At 39.3% G+C, this 17,924-nt stretch overlaps 1 protein-coding gene across 4 annotated transcripts in view; it reads left to right on the top strand.

Moving 5' to 3' along the window:
• The window catches only part of tbc1d1 (TBC1 (tre-2/USP6, BUB2, cdc16) domain family, member 1), a 71,312-nt gene extending 57,251 nt beyond the window's left edge, over nucleotides 1-14,061 (top strand). For all 4 annotated transcript variants that reach the window (XM_041784935.1, XM_041784934.1, XM_041784936.1 and 1 more), the window contains 7 exons: nucleotides 1,653-1,811; nucleotides 5,457-5,557; nucleotides 5,737-5,880; nucleotides 7,821-7,980; nucleotides 9,026-9,195; nucleotides 12,368-12,544; nucleotides 12,630-14,061. In XM_041784935.1, coding sequence (XP_041640869.1) covers nucleotides 1,653-1,811; nucleotides 5,457-5,557; nucleotides 5,737-5,880; nucleotides 7,821-7,980; nucleotides 9,026-9,195; nucleotides 12,368-12,544; nucleotides 12,630-12,914 — 1,196 coding nt within the window. In that variant the 3' untranslated portion in view covers nucleotides 12,915-14,061. The remainder of the gene's footprint in view (nucleotides 1-1,652; nucleotides 1,812-5,456; nucleotides 5,558-5,736; nucleotides 5,881-7,820; nucleotides 7,981-9,025; nucleotides 9,196-12,367; nucleotides 12,545-12,629) is intronic.
• Nucleotides 14,062-17,924: the final 3,863 nt, after the last annotated feature.

Raw genomic sequence — 17,924 nt, forward strand, 5'->3', positions numbered from 1 at the left:
ATATCAGTGCTTCTTTGTAATATTTGCCCTTTTGCAAAATCAGCAGGTATTAGCAAATATTGACTAAAAGCTTAAAGCATGATACTCTTAAACTTAAATATGCACTTTTTTCCTTGCTGTCGGCCTGGGCCCCAAAAAGAAACAAGCATGATTCATAGTAGAGTTTTTTTCTCCATTAGTGCTCACACTAAAGCAGTGTGTATGTACATTTGACAATGTTACCCTGCTCATCTAGCTCTGTTTTTTTTTTTTTGCTGGCTAACTGTTCTGTCTATTTCTATCATTAGCATGTTCTGCGCAGAGGACAGAAGGGTAATCTCCTCTGAGTAAGAACTTGGTGAAGTAAGCACTAAGGCCAGATTAATACACAATACAATGAAAATACATACCGATGGTGGGACAGGCCATGAGTTTTGCATATTTAAACATATTTCTTATGAGGACTTTAAAAGCTGAGAGTTTTGTTAATGTTTTTATGGTTATTTGTTTCCTTTAACAAAGACAATCATTGATAATTTTAGCAAGATTCCTTCTCCTATAATATAACCTATTTTGCATCAGTACTATCTCATTAAATCTTTGACATTTCACATGTTTGCTTATTTTTTCTATACCAAGACTAAGGGAGTAGAGGGGTTATGTGTAAGGGACAAGTAGGATTTGAGCAGTTACTAGTCATGAATTTAAGAATCCAGGATGTTACTGCTATCTTTTAAACAAGATGGTAGGTTTAGATAAGCCAATAGGAAGCTTTTAACACACCCAAGTGAATTTTTTCACCTTGTCAGTTTCATTGATCCATGTTTAACTCTAGGCAGAACATAAAAGTAGTTTGTGCTTTGGCTCATATTTGTTGTTGGAATTATGAAGGTGTTTTGAATCTTCTCATCTTTACTTCAACATGATACGAATGAGTAAGTTTCTCAAATTGTTAACAAATTGCCTGCAGCCACTCGCTCTTGGCCTTCAGATCAGAATGTGGTTCTGCAGGACAGCTCACACGTGTAAATGTGCATAAATGAACAAGGCTTGTCTGAAATGGCCTTAGGAAAACTAAAAAGCAAATCTTGATTTTTTTTTTGTCTGAAAAATTGAATCTAAGTGGATATAATAAATCTTAAAAGAGAAACATCCCTCAACCGCACTGTTATCATCTAATTTGTGATCACCAGATCAGAATCAAATTACTCTGGTCAAAATATTTTAAGTAAATCCTCCTGAAGCACCTATTAAGACTTATTATTCAGAGGTTTTACTTGCATTTTTTTGTTCCTCAGGTCAAGAATGAAATCAAATAGTCCTGTAGCCAGTTAGAAACCTTTTTTGAGACTTAAACTGACACTCCCTGTCTGTCACTCAGTCAGAGTAATTACTGGTCTGACATGAGGTATTTTTACAGTCACTTTAAGTCTCCTTTAAGTATCTTAAGCCCCCTGAGACTGACCACACTCTCAACTCCCAGTGTTAGATCCCCTTATGTTTTGCATACCTGAGACAAAATTTGCATACAACTGATAGAAAATCAGATTTTTACGAGGAATGCACCTGAACAGCACACAGTTAAAGCAGATTAACATGTCACACCACCTTTGAACCACCCCATCCCACTCAGCCCCACCCTGCTCCTTTTCCATCTCTGTCACCTCCGGCAGGTGTCCCACGGCAGCATCGCGGCGAGATCTGGAAGTTCCTTTCTGAACAGTACCTGCTCAGGCAGACCGTCCCCTCCAGACCACCCACCAATCACATGCCCTACAAAGAGCTGCTGAAACAGCTGACGTCACAACAACACGCCATCCTCATAGATCTGGGTAATTCACACTCACACAGTTTTACACCCAACCACTCATACTCTTTGTTTAAAGCTATTCTGAATGTTTTCTTCAGCACCTGAATTTTTAAAATCCGTGGTGGTGAACTCTTACAATGTTTTGAAGACATCATATTTGACTTTTTGATTTTATAATTATATGGATAGATACTTAATCTTTTTTATACTTGACAGGAGGCAAACTATTTTTATATTGAAGTTCTATTTTTTTCTCCACTGGACTCCAAAACAAATGCACACATTTCTCCAGATCAAGATCTCAAAAGACACTACCTCTACCACATAGGTCAAAAGAGGCAGCCAAATCCAGAATGAATAAATCAACTAGTTCAATTACAAAAAAACTAAATTTCTTGCAGCTGCTTCAGTTAAAGTGTAACTTGACACCTACATCACGCATAATTTTGAACTATGCCAAAATTGTTGGCAAGGGTGAGTGCAGTATTTCACTGTCAGAAATGAAGGAAATAAACGTTTTTTTTGTTTGTTTGTTTGTTTTTGCAAGAACTCTGCATTGTCACAATCTTTTGTGATTTTGCGAGTGGTTTGTTTATGCAGTGCTGTGCAGTTACATAACTCCATGAAAGCCTGCAATTATTGTTATGAAGTAGTACTTGAAAGGTTTACAAAAATGCCTGCAGAAAGACCTTGAAATTTACAATAGTGCCACTGCATTTGTACTTTGTAGAAATAACTTTATTTTCAAAAAAAAGAAAGAAAATGTTAAGTTATTTTGAAAGCAATGCTGAAAAAACTTTTTTTTTTTACGCCACTTAATATTGGTATGTTTGAGAAAGTTGAGAAAGTCGCATTTCTCCTTATTTTTTCTTGATTACCAAGCAAGTCAATTAATGATACTATATATGTATATATGTATCATAATCACAGTAGCAAATCACAATACTGTCCAGTATAATCACAATTGCACGTTATTGCCAAATCATGCAGCACTAATGTCCTCTCTTCTTTCATGATGAACTGATAAGATTTTGGACACACAAGGTCATGGTTAGAAGCTACACCATGCCTTCTTCTTGACCCACCACTGTGCTCACACTGAGTAGCAATTGTATACCATACCATGTAGGAAAATGCAAGCAGAGTAGAGACATTATCCCAGACAGCAAAACAGTTTAATTATTGAATTTAACAATTAATGCACAGCTGAAATAAAGAGAGTGGTGTCAGAGGGTCATACTGGGTGGCAGGGTATCAAATAAAGTATCAATATCTGGGTTGTAATTCAGTAGATATTGGATGTGTGGATTTTGCTACTCATCCCTACCAGGCAGTATTTCTAGTTTTTGAATGGACTCCTCATTCTGTCAAATAAAGGGTAAATATGATGATTAATTACCAATCAAACTGGCATTTTGACATTTTGAGCCCCTCTTACTGCATTCAGTGCAAATTTCTATGAATTTTGTAAGCGTAGTGGATACTTCTGGGAAAAAATACTTTTTTTTTCAAACCTTTTTTAAAATTTGGATAAAACAAATAAAAACATACAACATAAATATGCCATATTCACATGCTTTTCCTTTCAACAATATGTCCTTTTGACGTGTCCTTTTTTTTCCTTATCATTCCAGCTCCAACAACCACTTCTTTTGCCCAGTGATCCCAGTGCACACATACAGTTTTTCACACATAAAATAATAGACAGTTGACATACACAGAGTTTAAGAGGACAAAAAAGGTCTAACTAAAAACATGATAACCAAGTATTGAGTGTAAGTCACCTTGATATGCTACATCAGGTAACACTGCCAAAGTACTGGAGTAGAAGAGGCATTACAGGTTCCCATCTATTTATAAATCCCTCTGAAGCCGTAAGGCAGATGCGACTTTTACCGTTTCATATAACTCCAGTACCTTCTGGATCCAGACATTGTATGATTGGGGTTCCAGGTTCAACCATCTAACTGTAATACACTTTATGGCCGCTACTGAAAGGATTTTTGAGTAAACATACTTTATATCTGTTGACATTTTCGGATAGTACACCAAGGGGGAACAACTGTAGGGTCTTTGGGTATCTTATGATGAAAAACTTCCATGAGAGCGTCAAATATATCCCTCGTGTATCCACTGAGTTTTCAGAGAATATGAGTATGATTGCCTATGTGCTGTCCACATTTTCTCTAGCACTTATCTGACCCTGTTTGGTTCCATTTAACTTGAGGTGTTCTAAAATATCCACCTAAACCCTCTCCAAATATTAGAACTGGTAGAAAATACTACACTTGAAGTCCTTTTATATATGTATAAGTTGTTCTAAGTCAGTCCTCTTGTAAAGTCCTCTATGTGATAGAAAGACAAATGTAATAGATTTGATCTGTTGAAAACCAAAAAATTGTTAAAAAAAATGTAAAGTCAATGTTTTTAATTTAAAATCGAATCCCCAAACTGTGTTTGAGATCTGATATGGTGTCTCAAACCTCATTTTAACAGTTTCACCCTCAAATGTTCACAACACATCCTACCCAAAAACCCACACAAACACACAGAGTACCCTCACCCCACCCATTTAACACCCACATACATAGAATTCACCGAATTCATTCATACACATCCACCCACACATTTATCCCTGCAGCACTTCACCTCCTCAGTTTTCCTGTTGACCCTGTGTCTTTCATCTGACTGTTATTCACTCGACATCATGGTGGGTGGGGACAGAGATGGTGTGCACAGTGACAGTTGATGGCGTGGTTGGCTGTAAAGGTGTTAAGTGCTGTAGGATCAAAAAACTGTGTTTATGGTATGAAAGCAGCAAAGAATTCTGTAGATGGGAAAAGAATGAAAACCTAAGGCTGTTTCAATTCATCAGTTATCAAATGTGAGGTGGGGGGGTAGATGTTCAAGGTTGTGAAGTAGAATACTCCCATAGCTTACATTCAACACACAGAAACGTCACAGACACACATGCTCTTACCTCAAGGCAGGGGAGGGAGTCATGGCATTATGTTCGCAAACATAAAGCCCCTCCAGCACATTCCACAAATACACACTCACACCACCCTCATTGTCTTCTCCAAAGTCTCACTGTCACACTGTAAGTCAAGAAGTTCTCAGTCCTAAAACACACATACACCTGCCAATTACCCAGCCGTCCACTGTAAGAATGTGCTTTAACAGATCCACGGTCATTATGCTGTCATTTTTGAAAGGCACATGTCCCATCCTGCGCTATATGTTAAGCTGCAGCGGGAGGGTATGCAGTCTTTACTTTACTCAAACACCCATGCATGTGTGTGCATGTTTTCATGAACATGTTTGTGAACAGGACAACCGGGAATAAGTTGGCACATGCAAAGAGCTCTCCTGTTTTAAAATAAACACCCAAGTGTGAAGTCTCTCATCCTAAGGCAAAGTTTAGCTGCTTTGTTTAAACAAGTGGTGCACACCTACAAGTGTCTTTTGGATAATTCGGGATACTTGTCAAAAGTGTGTCACACAAAACACAGTAAATCAAATCTATTAAAGCAGTGTTTTTAGATGAATATCAGGTTTATCTCAGACATCACATAGACACTGTGTCTGGTGGAGGAATTCCTACTAAATATAAACAGTGCAGATGCTTTGCAATATGGATCATATCTGCTCTCTTTTTGTCTCACAGGTCGCACTTTTCCCACTCATCCATATTTCCAAGCCCAGTTGGGTGCAGGACAGCTGTCTCTGTTTAATTTACTGAAGGCCTACTCCCTGCTGGACCCTGAGGTATTATCCAACACTGCTTAAAGTGATCTCTTGGGCTTTCTTCACTTTTCACTTTCTTCCTTTCTTTATATCCCTGACCTGCATGAGCTAAATGGAATTGTCAGCTGTCCATCTGCCTTTAGCTTTGTCCCCAGTCCTCACCTGTGGAGATGTCAAGTCTGTTCTTGTTGTTTTTGTAGGTGGGCTACTGCCAGGGCCTGTCCTTCATTGCAGGAGTGCTGCTGTTACACATGGGGGAGGAGGACGCCTTCAACATGCTCAAATTTCTTATGTTTGATGTTGGGCTCCGTAAACAGTACAGGCCTGACATGATTATACTGCAGGTAACTTACACAGAGTCTCTCTGCCTTATTTGCTGCAAACATTTTCAGAATCTTAATGGAGATTATTACCTCCACCAAGGAGGTTATGCGATCAGGTTTGTTTGTTTGTTTGTTAGAAACATAACACAAAAAGTTGCTGATGGATTTTGATGAAATTTTCAGGAAATGTCAGAAATGGCACTGATTAGATTCTGGGAGTGATCCAGATCACCGTCTGGATCCAGGAATTTTTTAAAGGATTCTTCACTATTGGGAGATAGAGCTATTGGCGGAGGTCTGCGCTGTTACCACTTTACACCAGGAGGTGACTAAAATGAGTAACTTCAATCCCAGCAACATTTTTGGGTGTGTTTTTATTGAAAGTTTTGGAGTTTATAGAGTTTGAAAGACGCATGCCCGGTCAAGGAGACGAGTCGGAGCGTAACAGAGAGAAAGACAACGAATTGTAGTGAGAATACTCACAATGCTGGGAGGAATAGAGGAATATTTACCCTCTGCCATGACTTCCAGTCGTCCGGTGAGACCATGGGTGAGACTATCAGTGCATCTGTTGGCACTGGCAGGCAATGCTTCCGCCATGACAGCCCACACGTAGTAGAGCAAATGCTTTGCTTCGCCGTGTTTCCACCCCAGCAGGGAAGGAGTAATCGGCGAATGCCGTGGTGGGGGGCACATGGAGATGGATCCAGGAATTGTTTAAAGGATGCTTCACAATTGGGAGATAGGGCTAATGGCAGAGGTCTGTGCTCTACGAGTGCTTTTCTAGTTTCTCTCTGTTACTAACACCTTTTTCATTCTCCAAATATAAAACTACCTTATATGCCTATTAGCCATTCAGTCTATTCATTTCACATTATTAGTATTCAAGATGATATGTCTTCTTGCTGTGTCATCAGAATAAGAGTGATCTGGTTTGGTTTGCACAGGAATTTGGCTCCATTTATACCTGATATAGTGGGTGAACAAGAGTCCTGCCATCAATACCTGTGACGCAGGTTTTTGAATTTTAATCAGGCGTCAGATTTCACCCTTAAATAGAACAGCTGTGCTACCCTAGACGGATGCACTGATCAAACTGTATCAGTCTTAAATTATTTACCTCATGGTGATGATATTACCATTCTCCCGCTCTTTTTGTAACAGGAAGCTTCTTTTGCCTTGTTTCATTTGTTCTGTTGTTTAATTCTAAAGACCTCTGTAGAGGTAGACTTTAAAATAAACCTTACATCTCTGGTGCAACCAAAAAATGACTAAAGTTACTATGTAACTGGTTTCAGTGCGGGGTTTAGTGAGGACTTAGCTGAAGCTCAGGCATAGCAAACTCAATGAACAGCACTGCATTACCTACAATCCAAGAGTTTCACAGCAACTTCTCTTATTGGTGGAGCTGTGAATTTCTTGAAAAAATTTCAGAAAAATCAATTGCAGCATACAATTTTGACCTGTAGAGGGCAGTATCTATTCACATTTAAACACAAAATGTAAAATTAAAATACTTTCTTCTCAAAAGTCACAATTTGGACAGAAAAACTGAACAACAGCACTACTTAATCCCCGTATGCAAAGGTCTTCACCTGGAAGAAGAGGGTTCAGTTATACTTTAAATGGTCAGCTGAATACACAGTAATCTTTGCAGTAGAAAATATGAAGAAAAGCTGTAATTTCGGCATCTCAAACATAACTCATGGCGGGGTTTACAGGCATACCTATTCAGAAACAGTCAGTCTTTTCACTGATGGTCTTGTTTTGATTGTAGGTCAAAAAGAAAAATCACTGAGGATTTCAGTCTGTTTCAGAACTCCTCTCAGGAGCTGTAAAAAGTGACACATTTAATTTAAAAAGATGTGTAAAGTAATAAATATTTTTACACCCAGCACATATTTTATGTAAACTGACCTTTCTTCTCTTTAGCTTAAACTGTGCATCTCTGTTCATATCAGATTCAGATGTACCAGTTGTCACGGCTGCTCCATGACTACCACAGGGACCTCTACAGCCACCTGGAGCAGCAGGAGATCGGACCTAGCCTGTACGCAACCCCCTGGTTCCTTACTGCCTTCGCCTCACACTTCCCCCTCGGCTTTGTGGCCCGAGTCTTTGGTACGATTCAACCGTTTCTACACCACACTTTTGTTTAATTGAAACAATTTCATTCCGCTGAAAATAACTTGACAATTTAGATTTAGGAAATGAACATGATGGTGATACCTCAGTGTAGAAGTTAAGATTGCCACCCCTCCTCTGGTAACTTTTCAATCTGATCCAATGAAACATGGGAGGGAAAAGGGACAGAATAAGGAAAATATGATCACAATACTTGGCAAAAATAGAGGAAATAGAAGGTTTTAAAACAAGATTCATTCAAATATCTCATAATTTTGGCCCTAAAGTAAAGAAGGAGGGTGTGGATTTTCATGTCAAAGCAAAAACTGACATTTTTTATATTAAGTCTTTCTTTTTAAATGTAGACATCTGTTCCTCTGAAATAAAATCTCTCACAATGAGTCACGTACCCACAGACAGTTGTGATAAAGTCTTTGTCAGTGACACACTTGTACTTTCCTTTGTAGTAACCGTTTTTATCATTTGCGTCAATAACATAACACCCACAGCCCTGCCATACGTCCTTTTTATTCATGCTCTTCCCTCCTCTCCCTCAGTCCTTCCTCACTGTTTTTTTCATGCCTAATTTCCTACACAGTGCTTGGTCAGTGAACCAGACTCACTGGCTCCTCATGCTCATCTGAGCATAGCATGGTTTGTGCATTTGTGTCTGTGTGCGTGCGTGCATGTGTGTTACACTGAGAGGGCATCATGGTAGCTCTGTTAAGGCTTTGATATCACACCTCCACTCCCATTCCTTAATCTGCCGTATGATCTCATGCAGTCTTGCCTCGCCCTTACTCCACCCTGATGTGCTGACAGCACGCAAACAAATACACACACCTACGCTGCCTCTGCACACTCACCCTGACCTTTATTTATGTTTGCTTAACGCTTTTATTGACGTCAAAGCATCTGTCTTTTATAAAAGCCTTTTGATCACCAGTCATCTCTGTATGCTTTTTTTTTTTAGAAGCTGTCATAATTAATTTTAAGCAACATCTCAGCAACCTCTCTGAACTTGTCTCTGCCTTTTTGTCAGATATGTTGTTCCTGCAGGGGTCAGAGGTCATCTTCAAGGTGGCGCTGAGCCTACTGGGGAGCCACAAGCCTCTGATCCTTCAGCATGAGAACCTGGAGTCCATAGTTGACTTCATCAAGACTACTTTGCCCAACCTGGGCCTGGTGCAGATGGAGAAAACCATCAACCAGGTCAGTAACATCTAAGCACCCAATTAATCACTGGGAACTGGAATGGTATCGGAGTGACACCTCTGTCTGTTTTAGATGATCAGAATAAGTCTTGTATTATTTTTGTTTTAAGTCCAATGGAAAAAATTAACACTATTCACCAACGCTCCAGCCTTTCTTAGGTGCTCAGATCCAGCCCCATTTTCTTACACTGAAAGCTTAGATTCTTTAAAGTGATTTATAGTGTTATCTTTTACTGTAGAGTAATGATAAGGAGCTTCAGCTTTCACTATAGTCAAAATGAGGCAACAAAAGACTTTATGTGGTTTCTTGAAGGTTTTTTTTTCTGTTTTATGACAGTGGCTGACAGAGGTTGAATAAACATGATAAATGATAGCAGGATTAATTATTTAAGTAGAATATTATTAGATGTACCTCTCAATCTTCTTGTTGTATGAAAAGGTTATAGGTCAGGTAACTGATGGATCAGCGTCTGATAACCTCTTGGAGCCTATGTCACATTGTCTTATGTAAGTGCATGTTGTTGCAACGTGACAAAATGTACTCCAGAAACCATGAGATGTTTCATCATAAGAACTGATTCATGGCCTTTATGAAGAGACAATGCAATTACTTCTTTATGAAACAACAAGAAAACAGACATGATAATATGGGTGAATGACAGATGTGACCAATTTGAGCCGCACCCTCTCCTTTGTGTCAGAGAAGTCATATAACCTTCACCTCTTACGTAAGTAATTATGTTTCAGAAAGGTAAACCACTGTGTAAAAACATTCTTAATGACTCCAGTAACCAAAAAGTTCCAGAGCCATGTTCCACCTTCCGTCTCTATAGTTTGTTTTATGAGTCAGCTTGGTGTGGAGCTGATGTCAATACAAAACATTGAACATCACTGTTGAATTAATCGCATGTACAGCATAGAGATATTAACCCGGTACACTATGGTTAGGAAGGCATGCGTTCCCCTTATAATTTAACAGAGACAGGGTGAATGGGTGTTGAGTCATGCCGTAGCTTGTCTGTACTTTTCCTCGAGTACCACTTATCCACGTCAGGGTGTCTATATGTTCTCTGGCCTGTGACTCAAAGTTTCACCAAAAAGGAAGAAAAACCAGGGAGTGTCTGGTCAGCCATCGATATTTGTAGACCCCTGTGCAGAGGGGGGATCCATTATTTATCTTCTGGTTTGCTATAATATGGGACTAAAAACAGCTAAGTGTGAGTCATTAGTGACATTGACCTTCTGTTCTTGTTTTGGATGTCATTCATATCAGCAATGAAAACACTGAACTCTCCAAATGATACTGTGGAGATCTGAGATTGTGCTCAAGTTGTCACACCTCTGTCATTGTCTTAGAGCTCCACAGCGTGTTTCCAGAAGTAAAACCTCCATTCATTTTCTCCATTGAGCCATAATGTCAGAAGTATTGAAGTTAGACGTACCATGAGCTACCTGAGTGTGAAATGATGAAATATTCCCCCGTAGAAGACTAAAGTTTGTTAGATATCAAACTTTTATTAAGAAGAACTTATTCAAAATCTCAGCCAAAAACACTATGGCATCAACAATCCTAGAGTGTCATAGTAATGTCCCTGGTTGGTGGCGCTTTCTGTAACCTTGAATTTTGGTTGTTGATGATGACATGCCCTTAGCATGAAGCTATATATATATATATATATATATATATATATATATATATATATATATATGTGTGTGTGTGTGTGTGTGTGTGTTTATATATATATGTGTGTGTTTATATATATGTGTGTATATATATATATATATATATATATAAAAATATATATATATGTGTTTATATATATATGTGTGTGTGTGTATATATATATATATATAAAAATATATATATGTGTGTGTATATAAGCTAGGATATATGACATCATCATTTAAACCACAAAATTAATGTAAACGGTGTATTTATGATTTGAAAGTAGATAAAAATATCACTATCAATGAATAAAAGACATTGCAGTAGACTCTGGGAATTGTAGTTCTTTCATCTTTGTAAAAATGAATATATACACAGTCTTGTACCTTGACCTTTTTTCCATTTTTGAATGCCTTCTTTGTACCAAATCAAAAGTTTTACAGTTAAGAGTGTTCGACTAGCTGGTTGGTTTGGTTCCTGGATTGAAAGTATTGATACAGGAATTTCTGAGAAATGTCAATGGAGGATTTGAATGGACACTTTTCCTTCCATATGAGGCAATATTCAATGCGTGTTTCCCTGTTAATGAGATTTAAGGTAACCGTACTCTGTTAGCAGCTGTAACCTTCGTTCTCATGGATTCATCAATCAACGAGACTCCTCAGACTTACTCCTTGTAGTGAAAGAACTTTTAATGTTTTTGCTCTATCATGCTCTATCTATCTTGGTATTGCATTAGTTTGACCAGTGTATGCAAATGTTTTTCTCCTGAAGGCTGCCGATATGTTGATTGATGCAACCTTTATGTTCTGTTATTTTGTCACATGTGTGAAACTAATGCTGCTGTCTTGGCAAGGACTCCATTGTAAAAGATTTTTTCAATGAGAATACTCCTGGTTAAATAAAGGTTTAAAAATACAAATAAAATGAGACCTATCATGAAAACCTACTTTTTTCAGTACTTATTGCCCATATATATTTGGGTGTCTTGATTATCCACAAACTCAAAAAATGTGAAATAAGCCAACCCAGTCTTTTGTCCATGGTCCTCCCATATCTGAAAACATGAAATCTGACAGGCTGCTCAGGAACTGAGCTCACTGTGAATTTCCGACAGCTCACTATAAGAGTTTAGATTCTTTACTACAGCCATGAAGGCACACATTTGTATTTAAAGAGACACACCAAAACAGACCATTATGAGAGGGGCAGTTTACAGCTGGTTTGGACGGGGACGGGACTTTTCAATTGCTTGTAAACACAAATAGCTAATCAGTCACATGGCAGCAATCAAACATTTAGGTATGTAGATGTGGTGAAGATGATTTGTTGAATTTCAAACCGAGCATCAGACCCAACCCAACCCTTACCCCAAATCAGGAGGCTTTGGATTTCCCTTTAGATTATGATTTTTAATGCAGATTTGATAAATGACGATCAATTAATGTCAGATTATTTCTGAATTGTTCCCGCACTTTTTTTCCTTTCTATGTTATTTCACCAGGTTTGCGAGATGGATGTGTCCAAGCAGCTGCAGGCTTATGAGGTGGAGTATCACGTCCTGCAGGATGAGCTACTGGACACGCCTCCTACCCTCAACCAACACCAGAGAGCTGCACAGCTGGAGAGGACCAATCAGAGCCTCCGACAGCAAAACCTCGACCTGCTGGAGGAGCTGCAGGTACACAACCACTCAGAGGAATACACAACCGTATCTTCTCTTGTACTTTGTTATTGTTTTAACCATCCCTGACTCACTCTCCCAGGTGTCTCACGCACGCGTCTGCAATCTGGAGAGCCGGGTGGAGGCTTTGGCGGAGTCAGAGAGCCAGCTGAAGCAGCAGGTTTCTGCTCTGCAGGAGGAGAAGAAGCAGCTGGCGAGCACCGTAACTCGCCTTCAAGACCTTCTCATTAGCCTAGGCATTCACACCACCCCTGATGGACACACACTCCCCTCGAACTCAGGCAGACTCACAGCAAAGGTGGAGGGGCTGGTAAACAGGACTGTGGACTCTCCTCCCCACCCTCTGGCTCTTCCAGAGGGTTCATAACCACACCTGATAATTTTCCAAGAGGTTAGGTTGACCTGATGGGGTGTGGAGGTGCTGAGGATGAGCAGGGTAAAGGAGACGTTCAGACGACTCAGAACCTCCACTTTTATCCTCCTAAATGATGAATGTTTTATTGAAAGAGTAAACACTGAAGAAGTTGGACCTAACAGAGGATAGGAATGGAAATAGAACAAAAATGGGAACGAGGTTAAAGAGAAAGTAAAGTTTTAAGGATGGAACCCTTTAGTATTATCCTAAAACATCACAAGTGCATACTTCGTACTCTGTCAGAAATATAAATGAACCTTTTTGTGTTGTTTTTGTTCAGACAAACAATCCCCAAAGATAGCACTGTTCCTCTGGGCCTCTACTGCAGTTACATTTGCACTTGTACATCTACATCTTGAACGTCTGTGATTGTTGTCATTGCGTGTTTTAGTTTTTGTGTTTAAGATGCAACGCGGCTTAAAAAAAGCCAAAGAATGTTCGAATTAACACCAAACAAGCTCAAACAAATAAAATATTATTCATTTCCCTGCATATGATAATGTAAGGATTACAAAGATTTAATGTTTCCAAAGAAAAGAGATAAAGTGATGAGGGATAAACTTCATGAGAGGTTGTCCTCTCTTCTAACATATATATACACATATAGCATAAGCTAAAGGTATCAGAGCTTGGTGCTCGTAATCAGAGGTGAACTGTTTTTGGTTCTCCTCAGTATTCCAAAGTTTGTTTCTTGATCCTGAACATTTTCAAGTGTTGGAGGAAGAGAGACACAATAACTCACATCCTGTTTATTTCACCTTTGTGTACAATCCATGTGGGCAGGAGGGAAATACATGCAGGTTCAGCAGAAAAGTCAAAGTCATGCCTTTTTAAGGATCAGTTACTTTGAATTAGAACAAAACACACTTAAAGTCTGAATCTTTACTATTACTTTATTCAACACACTGAATTCCTTCAGGCTGAGCTGCTGCTCAATGTGTTTCTATGTTCATGTGTACTATGTTACTGTGTGTGCACTTCACAAATATGTTGATTTACACTGTAAAGATATTTTGCTTTTACTTCAAACTCTCCTTGCACATTTTGTTGTAATTGATCGTTGTTATTCTGTACTTTAAAATACATTTCATATCCTTTCAGCAAATCTGAAGCCAGTTCTCTTTTTCAAGTGTGTGCCGACATGTGTAAGGTGTCATGAGGACTGATAAAGATGGTATAGATCGTACACCTCCTGTCCAAACATGTCAGTCACTCTGAACGCTGATATAAGGTTTCAAGCATATGGAAATTTACTGTACATAGTATTTAAACACACACACACGCTGCTCTTTCCTGGTACTCCTCAGCTTTAGGGACAGACTTGTCCAGACAAGTAGTGTCTCTGTTTATTTGCATGTGTACACAAGACATAAAGTAACTAGAGCATAACCTCTGCTAGGAAAATCACAATGTTGGTGGAATAATTTAGCTTTTAATGATGAAAATCAGGTTGTTATAGACAAATATGAAAGGTTGAAAAACAATCTGCTAAATGGTGAATGACTCATGCTTTTGTTTTTTCTTTTTAGGAATGAATTCCTTAAAGTTAAAAGCAGTATACGATTACACAAGACAAGAGCTCTCAGCAAGACTTTTGTCTTCTGACATTCCTGTTTGAGGTCCTCTGAATGAACCCATTAATCAAACAGCTGCTGGCACTTCAGCCGAGTATTTATCAGGGTGTTTCTGTTTGCACATGAGCATAAGGAACAAAAATCATTACACTGAAGGCCATTACAGGTTGGTGGCTTTAAAAATTAAATGTACTTTTGTGGGTTACTTTAGGATTGTTTTTTTTTTTTTTTTTTACAATTTCCTATGTAGTTATGTTGCCATTGATTTAAGAGTGGATAACATTCACAAAGGCACCATTTTCACACAATCGGTTTTCAGACATCTTTAAAAGTGGCAGTAGTGCTCGAGCTTTGATATTGGCCAGTTTCAACCACATACATGTGATCTTTATTCATTTAACCAACATTCGTTCAATTCTTGAATTATTGAAGCCCCTCATTTTTAAATACTCTGAGAGTATAATGAAACAGGATAAATACAAAAAATGGTGACATTAAAACCAGTTACACGCAGAGGCAGAGTAGTTGGTTACACACAAACCAACCAGTATAATTATTTTTGTAGTGTGGTAGATGGCGTACGTAACTAGAAAGAGGACACTGATGCAGACAGATTAATGGATTATCACCTGATTGCAGCTTCTCTGCAGCTTTTGATGCTTATTGTTGTGGGTTCACGTCTCACAATGTAAGTTCACTCTCTTCTACTGGAGCTCTTTGGCGACGCTAGCCAACCTGATGAGGCACAACAGGTTCTGTAAGCATGATGAGCTCGGCTAGCTAAACAAAAAAGGTACCATGAGATTGACTTACACATGTAAAGATACATCAGTATTAAAAAATGATAATGCATTAGTGGTGTTTTTCTGCTGGTTAGAAAAGCAACAGCCTTAGCAACAACACATATTGACATATATACATGCAATCAGCATTGCAAGAATAGTGCATCATTTTGATATACAGTTGGTTGAAACTGGAATAAAGTGTCGATAAAACAGGGACATAGTTTAAGTATTTGTTTGGACTTGGGACATAGCCATTATTTTGTAACCTTGCAAACCAGATGGATTCACATGTATTTCTCAGTGGTGAATCCATCTTGCGAAGCTCTCATCTGAACAGATTTGGGCCCTGTAAGAAAGTGACAGGACCAATCAGGAGTAAGAGGCAGTACTTTCCGGAGTGGTGGAGTTGTGACATAATCGAGCAGCAACAAGAGGCCGGTGCTATTATGGCGGAAGAGGAGCATTGATGCTGCTATAGCGCCAGTTTTATCAGAACTTGACAACATTTCTTCGTTAAAAGAAGAACAAAGAACAACATTGAGTTCTTTTCTTTGCAGGAACGATGTATTTGCCCTTCTCCTGACCGGATTTGGCAAGAGTATAATCGTCACATGTTTTGTTGCTCTGATTGGCCCGTAAAGATGTGACAGACAGAAAGTTCATCCAATCACTCATAACTCATTTCAAAGGCTCTGCCCTTTCCCAAAAACCGTCTTTGGGAGGTTTTCCATCTGGCATATCAGGTTATTTTTTGTGTGGTTCAAAAAAATTGTGTTTTTGGATAAATTGTCATCCAATTTGAATGAACTCGTCCTAGAGCATTCATCCTGAAAACTTCACCTAAGGCGTACACTAAGAAGACATGTTGTAGATGGAAATCTATTCTGATGGCGTAGCCTTGGTGGCTCTTCAAATTTGGATGTTTTGCCAAGCTGGTCCTCACAAAAACCTACCATTAATTACAAAGTTGACCACATATCTCAAAATTGTTGTGTAATGATCCAATATAATCCCCATGCTATCTTGAGGAGCTCACAGATCTGCAACAATAGCTGTTGCAATGGCAAAGCATTATTCGCTATGAAACATGAAGTATGTTTTGGAACTGCTTAGAACAGTCATATTGCCATGAAGTTCAGCAGGATGCAATGTGAAGCTTGAAAATTGGATGTCACCAGTTAAACCAGGACTTAAGGTCGCTCTGTCTAGACACCGCATATACTGGGTAATTTCTTGTCTTTAATTGACTCAAAATACTGCCAAATTGCTGCACACTGTCTCAATCACAACTGAGGAGGGCCCACTGGGTCTGTCAGAGGTCGAGCTAAATCCATGGGCAGGCCTGGTTACTCACTCATTGGTCAGGTCGGGTCTGATCCTGTGCTGCCTACCTTCCATACTTGGGGCACCACCTGGCCTGACTAGGCCATCAGCGTCCCAACAGCTTAAGGTACTTTTTGATACTTTGGTTCATTCAGCTAGCAAAGATCGCAAAAAGTGTCAGAATTGCAAAATTTGACAACCTTACATCCTACTGAATATCAGGGAATTGGTACTTGTGTAGTCTTTGTTTACATCAAGGAAGTATTCTGGTGGGGTTTTTTCCAAATGTCTCTTCTGTCTTTAGCAGGCCAAGGAAAAACAAAGTTAAAATACTTGTGTTAACTCTCAGACAGTTCCCGTAATGCTGCCCTTTAAATGACCTTAACCTTAGCTAGACGAGGTCAGACGAAAGGCTTTCAGAGGGATCAACAGAAGAATGACACAGTCATTAACCAAAGACATTCGTTAATTCTTTTAGTGCCTGATCACTCCATCTTTAAGAAACAGCTTAAGATTTGATCCAAACCAAACACTCCTCTTGGAGCATGAAGCAGTCAGGTTCTTTGACACGCCTCCTTCACTGATGAGAGCATTTAACAGGTAGACTCTATGACTGCTGCATGATGGGGACACACCCTGCAGACCACCTGACCCCGCCTCACTAATCTCTGATGATCTCTTTGCTGCTGATGTTGATTTAATTTTAAAGCCTTCTAACCCCTGACTGAGCAGCCCTGCCCATGTCGTGTGTGTGCTTGTGTTTAAGGCTCAGTGCTGTTGTGATGTGTGTGTGTGTGTTTGTTTTTGTCTGCACCTGCTGAATCAAACCTACTTTTAAAATTCTAAAAGAGCACAAACTTCTCATGTCTGCGGTCGAAACTCGGCTTCTGTGGGTAGATTTTCTTAATTCCCAGGTGGAGTGAACAGAGCAAGAGAAGGATCACTTAAAGGACACCTACGCCGTGTGTAAACAGAGTGTGTGTGTACACTGTGTGACTCTGCCGGGCCGAGCACAGTGCCAGGGGTTGTGCCGAGCAGAGTTTTGTTTTATTTGACTTGGCATCTGTTTATCCTTCTACACTCCACCTCAGCCCTGCCCTGCCCTACATGCAGCTCGGCCACATGCACGTATCCTCCTACAACCCTGCTAAACACACGGAGAGAGCCTGAGAGAGGGCATCCAAAGCCAGAGATGTGACTGTTACATGCTGATAATATGTAGTCTAAGAAGAGTACATATGTGACATTTAGGGACTTTAAAATACAAAAGCACTAGAGCT

Source organism: Cheilinus undulatus, linkage group 4 (assembly GCF_018320785.1).
Source record: "Cheilinus undulatus linkage group 4, ASM1832078v1, whole genome shotgun sequence".
Classification (NCBI taxonomy): domain Eukaryota; kingdom Metazoa; phylum Chordata; class Actinopteri; order Labriformes; family Labridae; genus Cheilinus; species Cheilinus undulatus.